The 17561-nt window shown below is 54.4% G+C and overlaps 5 protein-coding genes across 5 annotated transcripts; 2 read left to right on the top strand and 3 right to left on the bottom strand.

The window, feature by feature from the left end:
- Positions 1–624: 624 nt before the first annotated feature.
- Positions 625–969, bottom strand: BO94DRAFT_590849 (uncharacterized protein; the record flags this gene model as incomplete). The annotated part of the gene is made up of 1 exon (XM_025616067.1): positions 625–969. The coding sequence occupies one exon, from the start codon at positions 967–969 to the stop codon at positions 625–627; it is 345 nt and encodes a 114-aa protein (XP_025461931.1).
- A 1472-nt stretch (positions 970–2441) lies between these two features.
- Positions 2442–5639, top strand: BO94DRAFT_590848 (Na+/H+ antiporter Nha1; the record flags this gene model as incomplete). The annotated part of the gene is made up of 1 exon (XM_025616066.1): positions 2442–5639. The coding sequence occupies one exon, from the start codon at positions 2442–2444 to the stop codon at positions 5637–5639; it is 3198 nt and encodes a 1065-aa protein (XP_025461930.1).
- Positions 5640–7370: 1731 nt separating this feature from the next.
- BO94DRAFT_478772 (adaptor protein STE50) lies at positions 7371–9001 on the bottom strand (the record flags this gene model as incomplete). The annotated part of the gene is made up of 3 exons (XM_025608710.1): positions 7371–8413; positions 8491–8652; positions 8734–9001. The coding sequence occupies 3 exons, from the start codon at positions 8999–9001 to the stop codon at positions 7371–7373; spliced, it is 1473 nt and encodes a 490-aa protein (XP_025461929.1).
- Positions 9002–12148: 3147 nt separating this feature from the next.
- BO94DRAFT_540373 (uncharacterized protein) lies at positions 12149–13448 on the top strand. Its single transcript, XM_025612905.1, has one exon. It carries the CDS (start codon positions 12454–12456, stop codon positions 13090–13092), a length of 639 nt encoding a protein of 212 aa, XP_025461928.1. The 5' UTR covers positions 12149–12453; the 3' UTR covers positions 13093–13448.
- Positions 13449–13480: 32 nt separating this feature from the next.
- cdc48 (AAA family ATPase CDC48) lies at positions 13481–16667 on the bottom strand. Its single transcript, XM_025612904.1, has 6 exons — positions 16398–16667; positions 16308–16335; positions 16190–16245; positions 15883–16132; positions 14323–15814; positions 13481–14269 (listed from the first exon to the last, which is right to left on the bottom strand). The coding sequence occupies exons 1-6, from the start codon at positions 16445–16447 to the stop codon at positions 13683–13685; spliced, it is 2463 nt and encodes an 820-aa protein (XP_025461927.1). The 5' UTR covers positions 16448–16667; the 3' UTR covers positions 13481–13682.
- Positions 16668–17561: the final 894 nt, after the last annotated feature.

Here is a 17561-nt window from a genome sequence, read left to right as displayed (position 1 = left end):
ATGCCAGGACGCTCCATCGATCGTGAAAACCTTATTCCACGTACACCTACCAGCCTGTCTCGATTCAAAGTACGGTGCAGGATACACCTCGAGTGCACTGCACCTTGCCCTTCTGCAATAGCAAGCATACCGAACGAACCCAGGTTACCGCAGTCCAGCGAGATCGAACCAGTTACCTAGTTAAGAGCGTCAATTGCTTCATTCTCGCTCACGCCGCCACTCATGCAGGCTTTGCCGCGCTACCAGTGGACAATGTCAGTCACACGGTTCCAGGACAAAGAGGAGTATCCGACGGCGACCGAAGCGAAGACGTGCAAGATATGGCTGCTACTGTCTAGACCGACCACGTCAGGATACATCTCTGGAAGAGAATGAGATTCGTTACCTGTCCGTTGGCTTTCATCCGCGAACTCAAACAGACAGGAACCTGCAGGAGAGTCGGGATCGGAGTCATTTCTGGTCAGATACGCAGCTGGCTAGAGTGCTGTGTGCGTCCGATATGGCCCGACTCGATCAGACTCGCATGGCAGCGAGTCCGGCCTGTATAAGTTGGACGGCATGTCGAACAGTCCGGGGATGTTGAAGCGGCGCGAGGCTGGGGTAAACAGGATCAACGGTGATGTCTCATAAACGGTTGTACATGGGGGAGATGTACCTGGCAAGTACCTGGCAAATAGCCGGCTTCTGGACGGTCGTTGGACGGTAGGCGAGAGCGGTCGACCGGGATGAGTTCCTCGTGATGCCGGAGCGAGTGGGAGGCGCGGCGTGACTGGCGGGCGGTCGGCCCACAGCGGGGCCCGGCTGGAGGCTCACCGCCAATGAAGCACGGCAGGAACGTTCGGCAGCCTCGCAGGGCGATGGAAGTGGAAATGGGCGATAAGCAGCCTCTTTGCCCGGCCGGGTAAGGTCGGCGATGCACTCGACGTTGGATCTCAGCCCGGTTTGCTGGGGACGGCCGCATGTCGTCATGGGGGTGATTGGCACCAGCTGGAGGTGACACGGTCTCAGCTGTCACTGGGGGTTGGGGTTGGGGTTTGACACGAGATCAAGCATGCCTGCATCATCGGTCTGATACATGCCACAGAAGTAGGGCCGTAAGAAAGTAAGTGTAACATGGGTAGGTCAGATCGATAGACTGACTGGTCCGGTGCGGAATGGACAGGTACGAGACTACTAACTAAACTAAACTAAACTAAACTATGGAGTCCGGTACTTACTTGCCTACCAAACCATCGACCGGGGAGAAGAACCACTATCTACCTACGCGACTATCGACGGATGGATGGATGGATAGCACAACTGGGCAATGGCGAATAAAGGGTCTTTGAGTGTCTAAGTGTCTGAGTGTCAACCGCCAAGTAAGAAAGTCGGGAAATGAAGGACGCTGGGCTGAAATGAAGCCAGCCTTAGTCGAGGGGCGACGATAAAAAGCCAGCCGGAGTCCCGCCCGCCAAGCCTCGAAATTGTTCGTTCCGCGAACGACCATGGGCCTTGACTTGCGCCATCCCCGCCCGGCTTGATCCGCGCCTCTGATTCCTGCGTAATCGCCTTCATTATTTCGTCGCTGGCTGCATCCCATCCTTCCCTGGAGCGTCACTATGCCGCGCTGCCACTGGGTCTCGGGCTTGGTTGTGGTCTTGGTATCCCGTTCGTGAATTTTCCGGCCCTCTGGTCCCGGCCATTCGCCAGCTTGCCCAGAACACTCTCTCTAGTCTCTTGTCCCTCCACCTCCACGCTCCTGCCTGCTCTTTTCTGGGGCCCTTTCCTGGTTCCTCTCGCATTTCCTTTTCTTGGACGCTTATCCCCTCCTCTTCTTACTCTCTCTCCCCTCCTCTCTTTCTGACCGATATCTATTCCCCATCCCTATCTCTCTCTTCCCCCATCTCCAGACTACCAGTCTCCCCTCCCCCCCAGCGGAGTCAGTCAGGACGCGCTCATCATATTGTCGGAGATCTTCCGGATAATCTATTCATTGCCTGATCTGGTAAGCCCGGACCTCTCATACCTTCGCTCGTCTGCCACACGGACCAACTCTTTTTCCTTTTTTTTCCCCTCTGCTACCTACCATCCCCTTTTCTTCCTTTCCTCCGGAGGTTATCTCACGTTCAGTGCTCACCCAGACACCTCCCCCTTGCAGGACGCGCCCGTGAGGCCCTTGGAACCACTGCGCCCCTCGTCCTCGCCCTATTCTCCGCCGCGCCAGCTCCCCCATCCGGTCCGCTGAACTTGCCCCCGAGGTATGCGGGAACCCGCTGTTCGTCGACTTTTGAGGCGGATCTCCCTTGCTTGATTGCGTGTTGCTCCGATCGGTGGAGGTATCGCGGGATTTACTGCGCCTGGTGCAGAGCTATTGGGGTGAAGATCACGGCTGCGCGGGGAGGAATTGAACCAAGCGCTCCCGCAGGTTGAGCACGCAGCTTGCCCTTCTCTCCGTCGCAATCATGGCGTGGGATCATTTGGATATCGATAAGCCCCATGTGGCGTACATGATCTTGGGAGGCTTTACGAGTCTGTTCATGCTGTGCTCCTTGTTTGTCAAGGAGAAGCTGTACATCGGCGAAGCCACGGTTGCTACGCTCTGCGGTATCATTTTCGGGCCTCATGCGGCCAATCTGTTCAATCCCCTCTCGTGGGGCAACGTCGACAAAATCACCCTGGAATGCTCCCGTATCGTTCTGGTCGTCCAATGTTTCGCCGTCGGTGTCGAATTGCCCAAAGCCTACATGGAGCGTCATTGGAAGTCCGTCTTCCTGCTGCTGGTGCCCGTCATGACCTGGGGCTGGCTAGTAACGAGTCTCTTTATCTGGTGGATGGTTCCGCCTCTCTCATGGCTGGAGAGCCTTGTGTGCGCCGCGTGCGTGACCGCCACGGACCCCGTGCTTGCGTCGTCCGTCGTTGGTAAAGGTAAATTTGCGCGAAGAGTTCCAAAGCATTTGCGAGACTTGTTGTCCGCCGAGTCTGGCTGCAACGACGGAATGGCGTTTCCTTTCATCTATCTAGCGTTCTACATCTGGCGCTACCGTCCCGATGCCGGGAAGGTGTCGCTGAACTGGTTCTGCGTGACGATTCTATACGAGTGTGTTTTCGGCGCCGTCTACGGATTTATCATCGGATATCTGGCCCGGCATTCGATCAAATTGGCCGAGCGCAAAGGGCTGATTGACCGGGAAAGTTTCCTGGTGTTCTACTTCGTGCTGGCGGTCTTCTGCGCCGGCTCGGGCAGTCTGTTGGGCATGGACGATCTCCTGATAGGTTTCTCGGCGGGTGTCGGCTTTAGTAACGATGGCTGGTTCACGGAGAAAACCGAAGAATCGCACGTGTCCAACGTCATCGATCTCCTGCTCAACTTGGCCTACTTCGTGTACTTCGGGTCCATTATCCCCTGGGAGGACTACAACAACCCGTCCATTGGCCTCGTGCCCTGGAGGCTCGTAGTCATTGCCCTGCTGGTTATCTTCTTCCGTCGCATTCCCATCATGTTAATGCTGAAGCCCATTATACCGGACGTGAAAACGTGGCGCGAGGCCCTTTTCGCCGGCCACTTTGGCCCCATTGGGGTTGGTGCGGTGTTCGCTTCCATCCTGGCCCGGGCTGAACTTGAATCCGACAGCACTGAACCCTGGTCGGAGTCCGAGTTGCCGGGCCCGGGAAGCTCCAATTACTATATCGTGCAGCTAATCTGGCCCGTCACCACGTTCATGGTCATCTCGTCCATCTTGGTCCATGGCTCCTCCATCGCCGTCTTCACCTTAGGAAAGCGCATTAACACCTTGACCATCACGCTCTCCTACACCACAGCCAACGATGAGGGTCCATCTTGGATGAACCGCCTGCCTCGCGTGCAATCTTTGGCGAAGGGTTCAATGTCTTTCCGGAAACCGGATGATGTGGAGGAATCGTCCAACGAGCCGGAGTATCCCCCGGGGACTCTTCCGCCCATCGGTGTTCCTGGTAACTTCTTGCGTCGGGTTCGTGATGAGGATACGGAGTCGACCGGTGGTAGGTCCGCTCGTCGGCGCCGCAGACGTCGCAGACGCGACGATGGCGCCGGCGGTCCAATTAGTCAATCTGCCATCGCACCCCAAAGGACGCTGGACACGGAGTCAGATGAACAAAGGGAAAAGAGCGATGAATCCGAGGAGCGCGACAAGATTGAGCGCGAGGCTTCCCCGCCTTCTAAGGAAGGCGAGAAGTTTGGACGGGAGCCTGCTCTTGAAGTCTACTTAGAAGGTCACAATATGATCATGGAAGATGAAGAAGGCAACGTGCTCAAGGTGGAAGATGTTAGTCACATGTCTACTGAGGAGCAGCAGCGCCATATGGAGCAGCAGCGCCAGAAGCTACAGGAACAGTCGGATCAATACGCCCAGTCCCGTACCAAACCTCATCGCAGGACCGAAGGAGAGGAAATCGAGGAGGCTGTCGGTGAGAAAACCGGTCATCCCTTGGATAGGGCTCGCATGCGGTTTGGCCAGTGGTTCGGATTCGGAAAGAGTCGTGCGGAAGACCAAGATGACCGAGAAGCCCAGAAGATTGCCGACAAGAAGAAAACTGAGGAAGCATCGAGAAAGCCCAAACGCAAAGGTCGCTCAGCTCATGCTTACCAATTCGGCAACACCATCATTGTCGAGGACGAAGACGGAGAAGTCATCAAGAAATACTCCATTCCTTCCACGGATGCCCCCGAGGCTGATGCTCCGGTTCGACGCGGGTTGACGCGAATGGGAACTTGGTTCGGCATGGAAGAGGAGGGCGAGTCGTCGCAGGCAGCCCGCAAGGCCGCTCAGGACGATTGGTTGGCGGATGACGGTCTTCGCTTCACATTGGCGGACGACAATGAAGTGGGCAAGAGAGGCGTCGAGCACAAGGGTCGCCGGATGACCAAACATGAGTTCGCTCAGCAGATCCGTAACCTGGGGCCCAAAGCGCGGCGGGATCTGGTGGAGGAGACCGATGCGCCGGAGCGGGTGAAGAATGTGGCTCGCCAAGAGGCCCGGAAGGCGGATTCGCAAGAGCGCCGCAAATCGGACCCTGGCGTGGCCACGCAAACTCCTGTGCCGGTCGCGGATGACGAAACCGGCTCCGGCAGCGAATTCAGCGAGGACGAATCGGACGAAGATGAAGTGGCTGGGGACATTGCCGCTTCGTTGGCCCGCTTCACGCGTGGCACGGCAGCTGAGGAGCGGCGCAGTACCCACCTCAGCAGTCCTCCAGCTCCCTCTCCGAAATCGCGTCCTCGGTCGCGCCGGGACTCTGAAGATGACGGCACCGAACGTATTCCGCCGGCTCAGCTGCGCGAAGCCGCCGGGCTGTCACGTCCACCCCAGCAAGCGGACTTGGATGACACCGGTGAGACACCGGCGGAACGACGCCGTCGTCTGGCCGCCCTGGGTGAAATCAATGACTCGGACGATTCCGATGATCCGGATGCTGCTCTGGAGTCCGATGAAGAGAGCAATGATATTGATGCCGGGGCGAAGGTTTCATTTGCGGACGGCACGAAGCCCGCCGGAAGCCGACAACAGTCGGGCGACACCTCCAGCGAGGGTCAAGAAAACAGCTCCCCGTATGCTCGGCAGAGTCGCAGTCATAGTCGCCGAAGCATCTCCTGGGGAGGTGAGAAGGGCCGAGAGAACTGAATGAGCGGCGAGAGCAACCCAAACCGAGCGAGGAAGAAATCACTCTGCCAGTGAGTGGACTGGGAAGAAGATAAAATACAGAGCCCAAGAAAAAAAGGGGGGGCGGTGAACGAACTTTGCGGTGTAGAAAGCATTACTTCTACTGCCTCAGACAGTCGAGTCAAGCCAAGAGAAAAGGAGAATTTAGAGGTCGGGTTGGTTGTTCTTGAGAATCAGGCGTTCATTGCATGCATGTCTTGAGGCCATAATGTATAGAGCGAGCTTTCCTTTTGTGTAACTACTTACTTGCATCTTCCCCGCGCTGTGCAACCCCGACAGCTCAGCGCGGTCTGCAGTGTCGAGAGGACCCTTACTGCGTACTGAGTACCGGTTATACCTGATAGACGATGGAGGGATTTATACCTGATGCCATAGATGGCTGGATGATTCTTTGTAATGAGTACGAAGTACATATACTATTTCTCTTCTGATTGATGCAGCTTACTACAATATGAATTAATCTGTTCTTCACCTTTCAATCAATAGTGTTCCTTGAGTTCCAACTTTGAATTAGTCCCTTCACTAGTCATCTCTCAGTTGTGACTTATGAAACCTCTCCTCCTCACCTCCGCTTTGATACTATTATCAATACGAAGTATTAACTAGCCCCAGCTGAACCCACGTACAGACTACAGAGTAAAGAGTAGTCTACTACTAGCTGAGACCACCCCACTCTCCACCCCTCTCCACCCCTTCCTTAATCCCGATATCGTATTTCATCTAGGCTGTATCTACTATCCAGGCATATCAGTCCCCCAGATAAGACACAGAGCCCAGCACTACACAAACACTAACACTAACACAGACGCACGAATCAGAAAGACCCTGCATAACATAACATAACATAACACATCACGTATGATGTATCAGACTACGAGTTCATATCAAACATGTCTAGGTATACTCCGTACTCGATTGTCGATCAGGATTGACATACCCCACCCCTTTTCGGGGTCTAGACTCACGAGAAGAAATAGGGGGGAGCGGGGACTTATGAAGGAAGGGTTATGCATTGCATATAAGCAAGTAAGTAGGATTCGGTAGTGTGGGATTTGGGGTCTGGACCCCTGATTATTGATTAGTGATAGGTACTCTGTAGATAGGGAAGGAAGGAAGGGAGGGAGGGAGTGGAAAGTTTGTTTTTGTTACTGTGTGTAGACTAGTGTGCTATATGTGGGTAGTGTAGGTAGTGGATTGATTTGCTCCGGGGTGCGGAGATAGGTCTGTTTTTGGTAGGAGATCTCTATCTAGAGATGGGGATGGGGATGGGGTGATAGATGGATGAGATGGATCATATTGCGGACAGGTGCAGGATCAATGTTGGAGGAAGAGTGTGTATGTGCATGTATGTTTGTATGTAGTATGTATGTAGACAAGTTTATTCAGAGAAATTAAGGTAGTATGTGTTTGACAGGAACATGAGAGCCTAGATGTAGGAATAGCCGGATCGACAAGGCAGAGAAGATAATAACAAAAACAAACCCCAGCAATGCCACGCTGATTTATGAGCTTTTCCAGTTCCGAATCCCCAACACCAAAACACCGCTGATATGATGGTAGGATGATATGAAGAAGAGGGTCAATGACAGAAGTCTGTATTGATGGTAGAAGTGGAAGAATGAAACGACCCCGTAGAAGGGTCTGGGGGTATCTCAAGCAACAATTAAACGTAATGATGTGCTGCAGCATAGCTCACAGGACTCCGCCTGGCAGGTTGATCTGGGCTTGCCGCCCCTCAAAGCCAGCGCTGTTCGGTGCGGACCCTCCTCCAGAGTACATGCCGCTCTCAATCGGATGAACCTGCTTCCGCAACATAAACATCGGTTTGCGGCCTTCCTTTTCGAGCTGCTTGAAGAGGATGAGTGGTCTCTCCTCTAAGCCGAGGCACCGTTCTTGATCACCATACACGATGTACAGGGCGTATTGCTTCCAATCAGCGTTGATATTATACTTCTTAAGCGCGGCCGGAAGGACCTTGTGGCACGGATCATCCATCGACACGCGGAAGGATTTGAAGATTTCAACACTGGGTGGCTCTTGCGTTGCCCTGGATTCTGACCGGGTGGGGATGTCGGGACGTGTCGCTTGGGTTGGCGTGGGATTCAACCGGTCTGACCGGGACTGGGGCGGAAGAGTGTCTTCGTGGTGATTATGGGACATGTGGTTTATGCTGTTAGAACTTGATTGCGTATAGGCTCGCGAGGCTAAAGTCTGCGGGGCGTAATGGTTTCCGGGTGATGTCGGGCTTGGGATGCCGGGAGAGAGTTGCGACTTGCCGTTTAGTATAGTCATGTGGGAGGAATTTGCCGTCGATGGGTCGAGCCCGCCGCCATCACTATACATTCGGCCCTCGTGGATCGAAGGAGGAATATGTGTAGGAGAGTTGGTCTTCGGTGTCGTGCCCCCAGTGTGGCCCCTTTTGGAGAACGTCCGGGACAAGATAGATCCCGAACGATCCAAAAGGGTTATTCCGGAAGGAGATGTGAGCGTTTGACCATCGTGATATCCTTCGGAGCTGGATACTGGCACGGAGGTCGGTGGGGGTAGTGGCTGTGACTTGTCCTTGGCCATTTTGAAAACGGGGAGCAGCTCTTCGCGCAGTCGACGGTATTCCTCTGCGATACGTCGCATCTCTGACTCCATTGTCACGATGCGCTCATCTCGTATCCGGATCGACTGGATTAAGCGAGCAATATCTTCTTGGGTGGCGCCTTCGTTCATGCTCTGGTCGGCAGCTGCCAAGGTGAACAGGGTTAGCTAGTCACAACAACACGGGCCGCAACCTGCAGAAGCAGACATTCAGGAAACATACAGAGTGGGATATAGTGGTCTGCGTCAATGGGAATATCTTGTTTGACTTTGGTTTCGTATACGCTTTTCAGTATGGTCAACCGATGTCCCACACTCGCAATGCCCATTTCCTTCAACTCATCGTGTTTCAGGGCAATGAGCGCTTCGCCAACGATTTCGTTCTCTATGTTACGCAAACCCCATGCAGTCAGCGACCCTAGTGTCCAAGCGCCTCAGTGTTGGAACCTTGAAACCTTGGACTTACCTATAAATGCCCCGCAGTATTGACGAAGACCGAGGGCGGCAACAAAGTTGGCACACTCCTCAGCAGTCCATTCGGTAATGATCGTTCGGGGAGACCGCGGGTTGTCTTCTATGTTTGCTAAGGTAGTCGGGGTGTGTTCTGCTGATGGAAATTCAGATTCGGAAGGAGAGGCCTCGGAGTCGGTGGCCAGATGAGGTGATGTGATGACGCTACGCTCGTACTCGTCGTCCGCATCCGAGTCGGCATGGTAAGAGGTATGAAGAGACATAATGAGAGTGAGGGCTCAATGACCGGTGACGACGCCCGAGGGTGTGAAGAGGGGGCTGGGGTGGACGTCGGACCGGCTAGCAGACTCAGCGAAGCGCCCGCCCTCAGATCAAGGACAAGTCGCTGGAAATCGAGCACCAACAATGAGACCGCACAGAGAACCTCCAAGGGATCACAACCAAGCACGGACAAATCCGACCCAGATGTAAAGTGTTGGGGAGCGGGTTCAGTTTGAGCAGGCGTGCCACATGAACGGGAGGACGGAAAGCGGGCCAGTTGCCAGGACTCGGACGGTGGAAATCTTTATAACCACTATGGAAGTCGAAGGGGTCGAAGGGTGAAGACGGAGGCCGAGGAGGGGAGGCTATGAGGTTGGATATGGGAGAGACCAGGCGAAGGGAAGGCGAAGCAGCATAAGAAAGAGGCCGTGATGTGCGAGCAGCAGCAGGAACCTGAGGCCAACAAGGCTAGTAGGCATGCAGAGAGAGAGAGCGGGGAAGCTCGGCCAACTCTGGGGACCAACCGGGTGTGCGAAGGGGCCTCGTTGCACTGCCAGGGACCCAAATCCACGGGGGGAAGACACGGTGGGACCAACGGCGAGAGGGGAGGAGATTCACGGTCGGGCAGAGGAGAGGGCTGCGTGAGCCAGCGACAAACGACGACAAGGCGAGAGGAGAGGAGAAAGAGCAGCAGCTGGTTGGGCGCGGAGTCGAGCGAACGAACCGCCGAACGGGAAAAGAGAGGCGCTTCTAAAGTTGGATCGCCGCACGTGATGCCGGTCTGGACTCTTAGCAACAACACCACCACCACCACTCATCACTCACTCATGACTGGGTCTACTCTCTTATACACTCTCGCGCTGGATCTTGGTCCATGCGATCCTCTACTGTCGGCCGTTCTTCGGCTCTCCCCGACACCCTCGCGACGGGTAATGGATCGCTCATCCTTGCATCGTCCCCAGCCAGGCCCTGGCCAAAATCACTCAGTGACGCATCCCGCAGACGAATGGCAAGAGAGATCTCTAAAAAAAGGAGAGCCAACGCCGACTCCAAGCGCCAATATTATTTCACCAAGAGAAAAAAAAATAGAATAATAATAATAAAAAAAAAAGGCAAAAACCAAAAAAATGCAAAGGCCGTGGATGGGGCATGCATCCCCTGGATGACCGAGTCCCATTCGATTATGAGGACACTAACGAGAGAACTATTATCACACAAAAGCGACTAGTTTGGATCAGTATTCATGCAAACCAGAATCAAGGCCCGCGCAGCTCAACGGCCAGTGGACAGAGCCAGCAAAGAGGGGTTGGCTGCTCCCACTATTCCTCAGCGCAGGCGCTGTCAGAATCCAATAGTGCCGGAGCCTTGACATTTTCGGCCTGGCCCTGGGTCCGAATCCTCCGCTGTCATCGTGCCATTTGGTCTGAATTGTCGCTGAGTTCCTCATGCAAGGACTCCATCCGTAAAACTCTTTCCCACTCGTCCCCATCGCTTGCCCCTTTTCTAGCCTTTTCTCCCGATTAGCTAGAACTTGGGTCTCCGTTCTATATTTATCCCCTTCGGATACTATCACCGAAGGGCGTTATCGCCGTGGTGTCCGTAGAAGTTTATTTCCAGTCTTGATATCAGCGACGCCATTCCTCCCCGCCGAGAGCTACTAGGCTACTACTATAGCATTATTACGTATAGGCTATATGAGGGTCCTTGGTGCCCTGAATGGCGGATAACGGCCGGAAGTCTGACTGCTCAAAACCGAGGCTTCCCCAGGGCAGGATGGATCGTTGAGCTGGTCGGTGAAGCCACACAAACGGATGCTCCTCCGATGCTATTCGTGGCTCCGCAGTCGGAGCAACCTACAATACGGAGTACGGAGTACATTTCTCGAAGATCTCCCTTGGAAATTATGTCGATCACCGGCACTGTGGTGTTGATGACCAAAACTGAGAAATCCGATGCGCAATGGTTTGCATGCGACGAATCCCTTACCGTCCGTTGCTGCATGAATCAAGGAAGCAAAGCACTCACAGGGCGATATGTAGACGCCGCATTAGGATGACGACTGCCTCACATCTTATCAAGAAACCTAAGACTATCCCTTGCAAGCCTCAAGATCCAGCCATCCACAATGGGTTCTTTCAGCCCGGTTGTCACACTTCAATCCCTGGCTGGCAGCGCAGCAAACCTTACACGAACATGTGGCGGTGCCAGCCATCCCGGCGCCAAATGATATAAACCGAACCCAGGACACTCTTTATTATTCCACCACGCATTTATCCTCCTCCATGCGGAGTACATTTCCCCTTCTCTCTTTTCTATCCAGTGCAGCTGAAATAGGATTATCTACATCCCCCAGACAGTGGAGCCAGCATGTCTACGTATGTATATCCACCCCGGCGCCATGATTGCACCCTGGTCCATTCGATGCGCCAACCGCCGGTACTATTTATATCGGACATACCCTGAAAGCCATGTTCAGAATATGCCCCGCGTTGCGGGCCTCCCTATAGCCCGTAGCCAACGGGGACAAAGCGGCGCTGTCCGATGCGATGCGATGCGATGCCAGGCGGCTATATTCCCTCTCCGCAGGAACTGCATCCGCCAGATACATACTTCTACTATACTAGAAAGAACACAATGATGATACCTTCCTATTCAAGGTCTTAGATCTATTGAGTGAGTGAGTGTTGTTCCTGTCAAGGTCAATAAGCCTTTGATGTCTTTCTTTCTTTGTGTTGTGGGACAGCCTCATCCATGACGCTTTGGGAAAAGAAAGAACCGGCGGGTCAATCAATCAGAGTATGACTCCCTCCCATTGTCTCTCCTGAATCAAGTAATGGAGCCCATTCAACATCTACTACCTATAATCCCCGCGTCGACCAATAACACTGGGTCCCATTGACATTGTTCCCCTTCCCCCCCTTATTGACACAGCGAGAGTACTTCTTCTCCGCCGTCGCGGCATCTTATCGGCGGTTCCTGCGCTGGGCTCCGACAACCGCCAGGGCCTCCCTCGCTCTCTTCCCCAGACTAGCATCTTTCTCGCCCCCAACGCCTCCGCCTCATCCTTTTCCCCTCTCAGTGCTTTTCAGCTATTCCGACTCTCCCTATCGCATCAGCTACTCCTCTTCCGCCAAGGATTACAAAGGTACCAAACCCGCGCAATCTCTTCCACTCCCGCTAACCGATCGCGATCGCAAGATATCTCCCTCCTACGCACCTATCCGCCACACGCAATCCGCAATACAACCCCAACAACCACCAAGGTCCGAGCAAAGACCTCGCCTCGTATTCCCTCAATCTACTCAGACCAAACCACAAACCCCAACCCACACCAACCTCTCCGCTTCTCGCGGCGCGCCCATCTAACTCGATCGCGCCTCGACCAAAACCCAACTCCACTCATCTGCTCTGCTTTGCTCGACTTAACTTCACACGACCCAAGATCCACGCAACAATGCCATCCTCCTCCTCACCGTCCCACCCCACCACCACCACCCCTCACCCCGAGGCCCTCGAATCCGACCTCCTCCACCACCTAACCAGCACGCCCGTCCTCGAAGACCTCCACAGCACACTCCTCAGCTCCCTCCAACGTCTCGGCTGGACGGAACGAATCCGCAAACTAGCCCAGGAACTCCTCCGCGGTGGACGATGTGAGCGCTTCGACGAGGTCTTCGAGGCGGTGATCGCCTCCGCAGAGGGACGGAGACATCCGATCTTGATAGAGGCAAACAAGGCGAAACAGAGCGCCAATGCCAACACCAACACCAACACCAATACCTCTAACAGCCAAACTACCAACGGGATCAATGACGATGACGGGATCGAGAACTTCGAGACATACGACGTGCGCATTCCCCAGGCGGTGGTCGACCAAGGGGTCCGGGCCATCAAAGAAGTCCTTAGGGATGTGGTGGTCACAGACGACGGAGGTGATATCTTGGGAGATGTAGAGAATGGACATATCAAGGAGGAGGGAGGCGGTAGTGGTGGTGGTGCGACAGAGAAAGTCAAGGGGACTAAGAATGGGGATACGGCTAGTCCTGTGAAGAAGGTCGAGAAGAAGCCGAAAACGGGGAAACAAGTCAAGTGAATGTGGGTTGCTGTTCGTTTGCTTCTTTCTTCTCGTTGGCTGGCGTGGATACGGGTGTTTAGGTGGTTGGTTGGTTGGTTACTGGGTGTCTTGTCAGGCTGTCTGTCTCGCCGACTAGGTATATCTTATATCCCCTTTTGCTTTGCTTTGTTTACTTCATACGGCGTTGATAGCATCGGTCACGGGCGTGGAATGCCCTGGTGTTGTCCTGTTTTTTCTTTTCCTTTCCTTTGGCCTTGCTTTGATGGGCGGCTGGAATTTTCATCCGGCCTTTGCATACGGAGTCAGTCGTTATCTTGATACCAGCATTAACCTGTGTACAACAGCAGCGGTGGTAATGCACATCTCTTTCTTCGGTCGATCTACAACTACATCACTCAGGATGGAGTATCTTGTGTAAGCTTAATATTATGGCACTCAGTATGCTCGACAGATGACTCGCAATCTCAAGAAGAAAATAAACCAATACGAATGTGGACCGGGCAAGGGTCTCGTCAACATTTCTCCCTGCCACAAAACCCGCTGTTTCTAGCTAGTGCAGATGGATTAACAAACTTGGGGAAACATGTAATAAAAGGAAGAACACCACTTTAGTCATAGAGGCTGTCGTCATTGCCGGCTTCACCAAACGTGTTGTTGTCCGTCACCTCGCCCGCCGACGGGAACCGGAAGAAGCTGCTGCCGCCCGAGTTCTTCAGGCTCTGAGCGAACGCCTCGTACCGGCGGATCTCCACGTCACTGACGGAGCGTCTGGCCGACTTCATAGCCTCCTCAAAGTGTGCCCGGGTCAGCTCCGGCACGGGATCCTCCTCGTCAACCTCCTCGTCCTCCATCTTGACGTCCTCACCCAGAGCCTCACGCTGCTTCGTGCGCTCAATGTCGGCGCTGATGGACTGCTTGATCGCCAGCTTGACGGCACGCTGGGTGACGAAGCCAAGATCAGCACCAGAGAACCCGTGGGTCTTGCTGGCAATGAAGGAGATGTCGACGTCGCCAGCAACGGGGGTCTTGCGGAGCTGCGCCTTCAGGATGCTCTCACGGGAGAGCTGGTCGGGCAGAGGAACGTAGACGAGGGTGTCGAGACGACCAGGACGGACCAGGGCAGCATCGAGCTGCTCGGGTCTGTTCGTGGCACCAATGACGAAGACGTTCTTCTTGGAGGTCATACCGTCCATTTCTGTTATACAATCAGCCACTATCCTTATAGGGTACATGAGATTTAGCACTTACCAGTAAGAAGCTGGTTGACGACACGGTCAGAGGCGCCACCAGCGTCACCGACAGAGCCACCACGAGACTTGGCAATGGAGTCCAACTCGTCCAGGAAGACAACGCAAGGAGCGGCAGCACGGGCCTTGTCGAAGATATCACGAATGTTGCTCTCCGACTCACCGAACCACATGCTCAGCAACTCAGGACCCTTGACCGAGATGAAGTTGGCAGCACACTCGTTGGCCACGGCCTTGGCAAGCATGGTCTTACCAGTACCGGGGGGACCATAGAACAGAACACCACGAGAAGGCGAAAGACCGAACTTCTGGAACTTCTCGGGGTGGTCGACAGGGTACTGGACGCTCTCGATAAGCTCGCGCTTGACCTCCTCCAGACCACCAATGTCCTCCCAGCGAACGTTGGGCACCTCGACGACGGCAACCTCGCGCAGGGCGGAGGGGTTGGAAACACCAAGGGCGTAGCGGAAGTTCTCCATAGTGACACCAAGAGAGTCGAGGACCTCGGCGTCAATGGTATCCTCGTCAAGGTCAATCAGATCCATCTTCTCACGAATCTGCTGCATGGCGGCCTCGGAGCAGAGAGAGGCAAGATCAGAACCGACGTAACCGTGGGTCTCGGCGGCAATGGTCTCCAGATCAACATCTTCACCCAGCTTCATGTTCTTGGTGTGGATCTGCAGGATCTCCAGACGGCCGGTGGGGTCGGGAATGCCGATGTCGACCTCACGATCGAAACGGCCGAAACGACGAAGAGCGGGGTCGATGGAGTTGGGGCGGTTGGTAGCAGCCATGACGACAACGTTGGAGCGGGCCTTCATGCCGTCCATCAGGGTAAGAAGCTGGGAGACGACACGACGCTCGACTTCTCCGTTGGTCTTCTCACGCTTGGGGGCAATGGAATCGATTTCGTCGATGAAGATGATGGCAGGAGAGTTCTTCTCGGCTTCCTCGAAGGCCTTGCGCAGGTTCGACTCGGATTCACCAGCCATCTTAGACATGATCTCAGGACCGTTGATCAGGAAGAAGAAGGCACCGGTCTCGTTGGCCACGGCACGAGCCATCAAGGTCTTACCGGTACCAGGAGGACCGTACATGAGGATACCACGAGGGGGCTTGATACCGATGGACTTGAAAAGCTGGGGGTGACGAAGGGGCAGCTCGACCAATTCACGGATCTGTGCCATCTGCTTCCTGCAGCCACCAATGTCGTCGTAACCAACCTCGTTGAGGTTGCCCTCCTCATCCTCGCGCTGGATCGGCTCACCCTCGCAGTGGATGATGGTATCTTGGGCCACAATACCGTACTCCGGGGGATCCACCTCAACAACCTTGAACTCCACTTGCCTCATACCACCTCTTACTGTGAACAGATCTCCCTGTCTCACGGGTCTGTAGGCTTCGCGGAAGTAGGGGGCGAGGAAGACATCGAAGAGGGAGCCAGTCAGGCCCTCGACGGTGTCTGCGATGGGGAGGACGGCAATACGCTTGGCCTGTGGGGAGAGAACAAGCATGGTCAGCCACTACCAACCTAAACCACGTTCAGAATCATAAAACTCACGTATTTGATGTCGGGGCAAGGGTGGACGGTGATGATATCGCCGTGCTTGACACGGAGGTTGTGTCTCACAACACGGTTGATGCGAGCGCTTCCATCATCGAGATCATCGTCGGCCAAAACAATCAGAACAGTGTCCTTGCGCTTCTTGCCCTTGACGAGGACGGTGTCACCCCGGAAGAGCTGGAGGGTGTCCATTGTGTTGTTGGAGAGGGCGATAACGGAGTTGTCATCGTTAACGGCGTCGGTGACACTAGCACCCATGCAGTCAGTACCCAACCATCCCCGCACGGAGGCAGAACTAGCTTACATCAAGGAGTTGGGCTTCTTCTTCTTCTTCAGAATGGCTGTCGAAGTGTCGAGCTCCTATTGCACAGACGTGTCAGTATCGCCATCAAGGTCCCTTTCTGTGTGCAGGCAAAAGTCACCTCTTTCTTCTCGGCGCCGGAAGCGTCTCTGTGCGATAGGTTAGCTGGTGGGCGGCGGGTGATTTAACGCCACAGAGGTGCATCACGTACTGGAGGTTCACCCTCTTCTTGTCATGGGTGTGGTCCGGTTCCGAGCTCATCTTGAAGGGTGGGGGTTGGATAAGGCGCGTAAAGCAACGTAGACACTTGGGGAACGTATCAAGGACTGTCGCTGCACCGGATTTGGCGAAGCTCGGCAACAGAGACAAAGGGGGAAATGGAGGTGGAAGGGAAAAGGGACAGAAAGACAAAACCCACCAGACAGGAAGAGATGCCTGAGGGAGGGGGGAAATTGGGAAGGATGGGATAGGATGGCAGAGGTGGAGAGAGTTGGAAGTGAGATCGGAGGTTGGCAGAGAGAGCTCCCGTTAAGAGGTGACGATAGTGCCAGGCCCTACCGGGGCTTGATGACTTAAGCTGTTGCAGATTCACGAGCCACCAACCCTTTGGTTTTGCCGCCACCGCCTGGGGACAGAACCGCATGGAAGCCGGTCGTATCCACTCTTAGTGATCGTCCCTCGGCGGCCTAATCTTGAGTCTCATCACTACAGTCCGTACATACTATACTAATATCTCGCTGCTCTCCTCTCCTCCATGGTCGTTAGGAACCCCTGGACGGTTGTTCCCTCCTGCTTGATAAGCCGCACGACGCACAGATGACTCACCCGTGGCTGTTTCCCCTTGATCTGCCGGAGATTTCCTGGCCTGAAGTTGCACTGCACCGCCCGCCCTATGACAGCGTGCCTCAGGCAAGTGCCCGCTCTGCATGCATGCATGGGATAGATACTTCATAATATGACAGCCAGCCTCCAGCCTGGTTTGGCCCGGGCCCTTTCCCACCACACCCCAAGGCGTTATCATAGCACTTACTTCGCAGCCTTGTGGGTGAAATGCCTTGTCGGCGTCCTGCTGCCTATAGACAGGCTTACCAAATTCGAAAGGCATGATGAATTCCACAACAGCAATGGCCCCAAAACCATGTGGTCCGGACTGGCATTCAGTCGGGACAGTGATGCCTTGTATACCAGTTCCGTCATTAATTGAGATTAACTCCCAATACCGGCGGCTGAACGAGTGAGTTTAGTATTCAATACAGCCCATCATGTCTCAGTAGTACTACTTCGGTGATGGCCTTCCTGTAACCATCACCATTATCATCAACATTATCATCATTCCTTCACATCCAGTATCACATCTACATCATATCCAACTATT

Source organism: Aspergillus sclerotioniger, assembly GCF_003184525.1.
Source record: "Aspergillus sclerotioniger CBS 115572 chromosome Unknown BO94scaffold_47, whole genome shotgun sequence".
Taxonomy (NCBI): domain Eukaryota; kingdom Fungi; phylum Ascomycota; class Eurotiomycetes; order Eurotiales; family Aspergillaceae; genus Aspergillus; species Aspergillus sclerotioniger.
This window is presented reverse-complemented; position numbering and strand designations above follow the sequence as displayed.

What these genes read in the sequence shown, in the direction of transcription:
- BO94DRAFT_540373 (XM_025612905.1), top strand. Translation starts at nt 12,454, where the DNA reads ATGCCATCCTCCTCCTCACCGTCCCACCCCACCACCACCACCCCTCAC.
- cdc48 (XM_025612904.1), bottom strand. Translation starts at nt 16,447, where the DNA reads ATGAGCTCGGAACCGGACCACACCCATGACAAGAAGAGGGTGAACCTC. An exon ending in CCGGCGCCGAGAAGAAAGAG is followed by an intron (nt 16,246 to 16,307) that starts GTGACTTTTGCC and finishes TCTGTGCAATAG; the next exon opens with GAGCTCGACACTTCGACAGC. An exon ending in CTTGCCCCGACATCAAATAC is followed by an intron (nt 15,815 to 15,882) that starts GTGAGTTTTATG and finishes CTCTCCCCACAG; the next exon opens with GCCAAGCGTATTGCCGTCCT.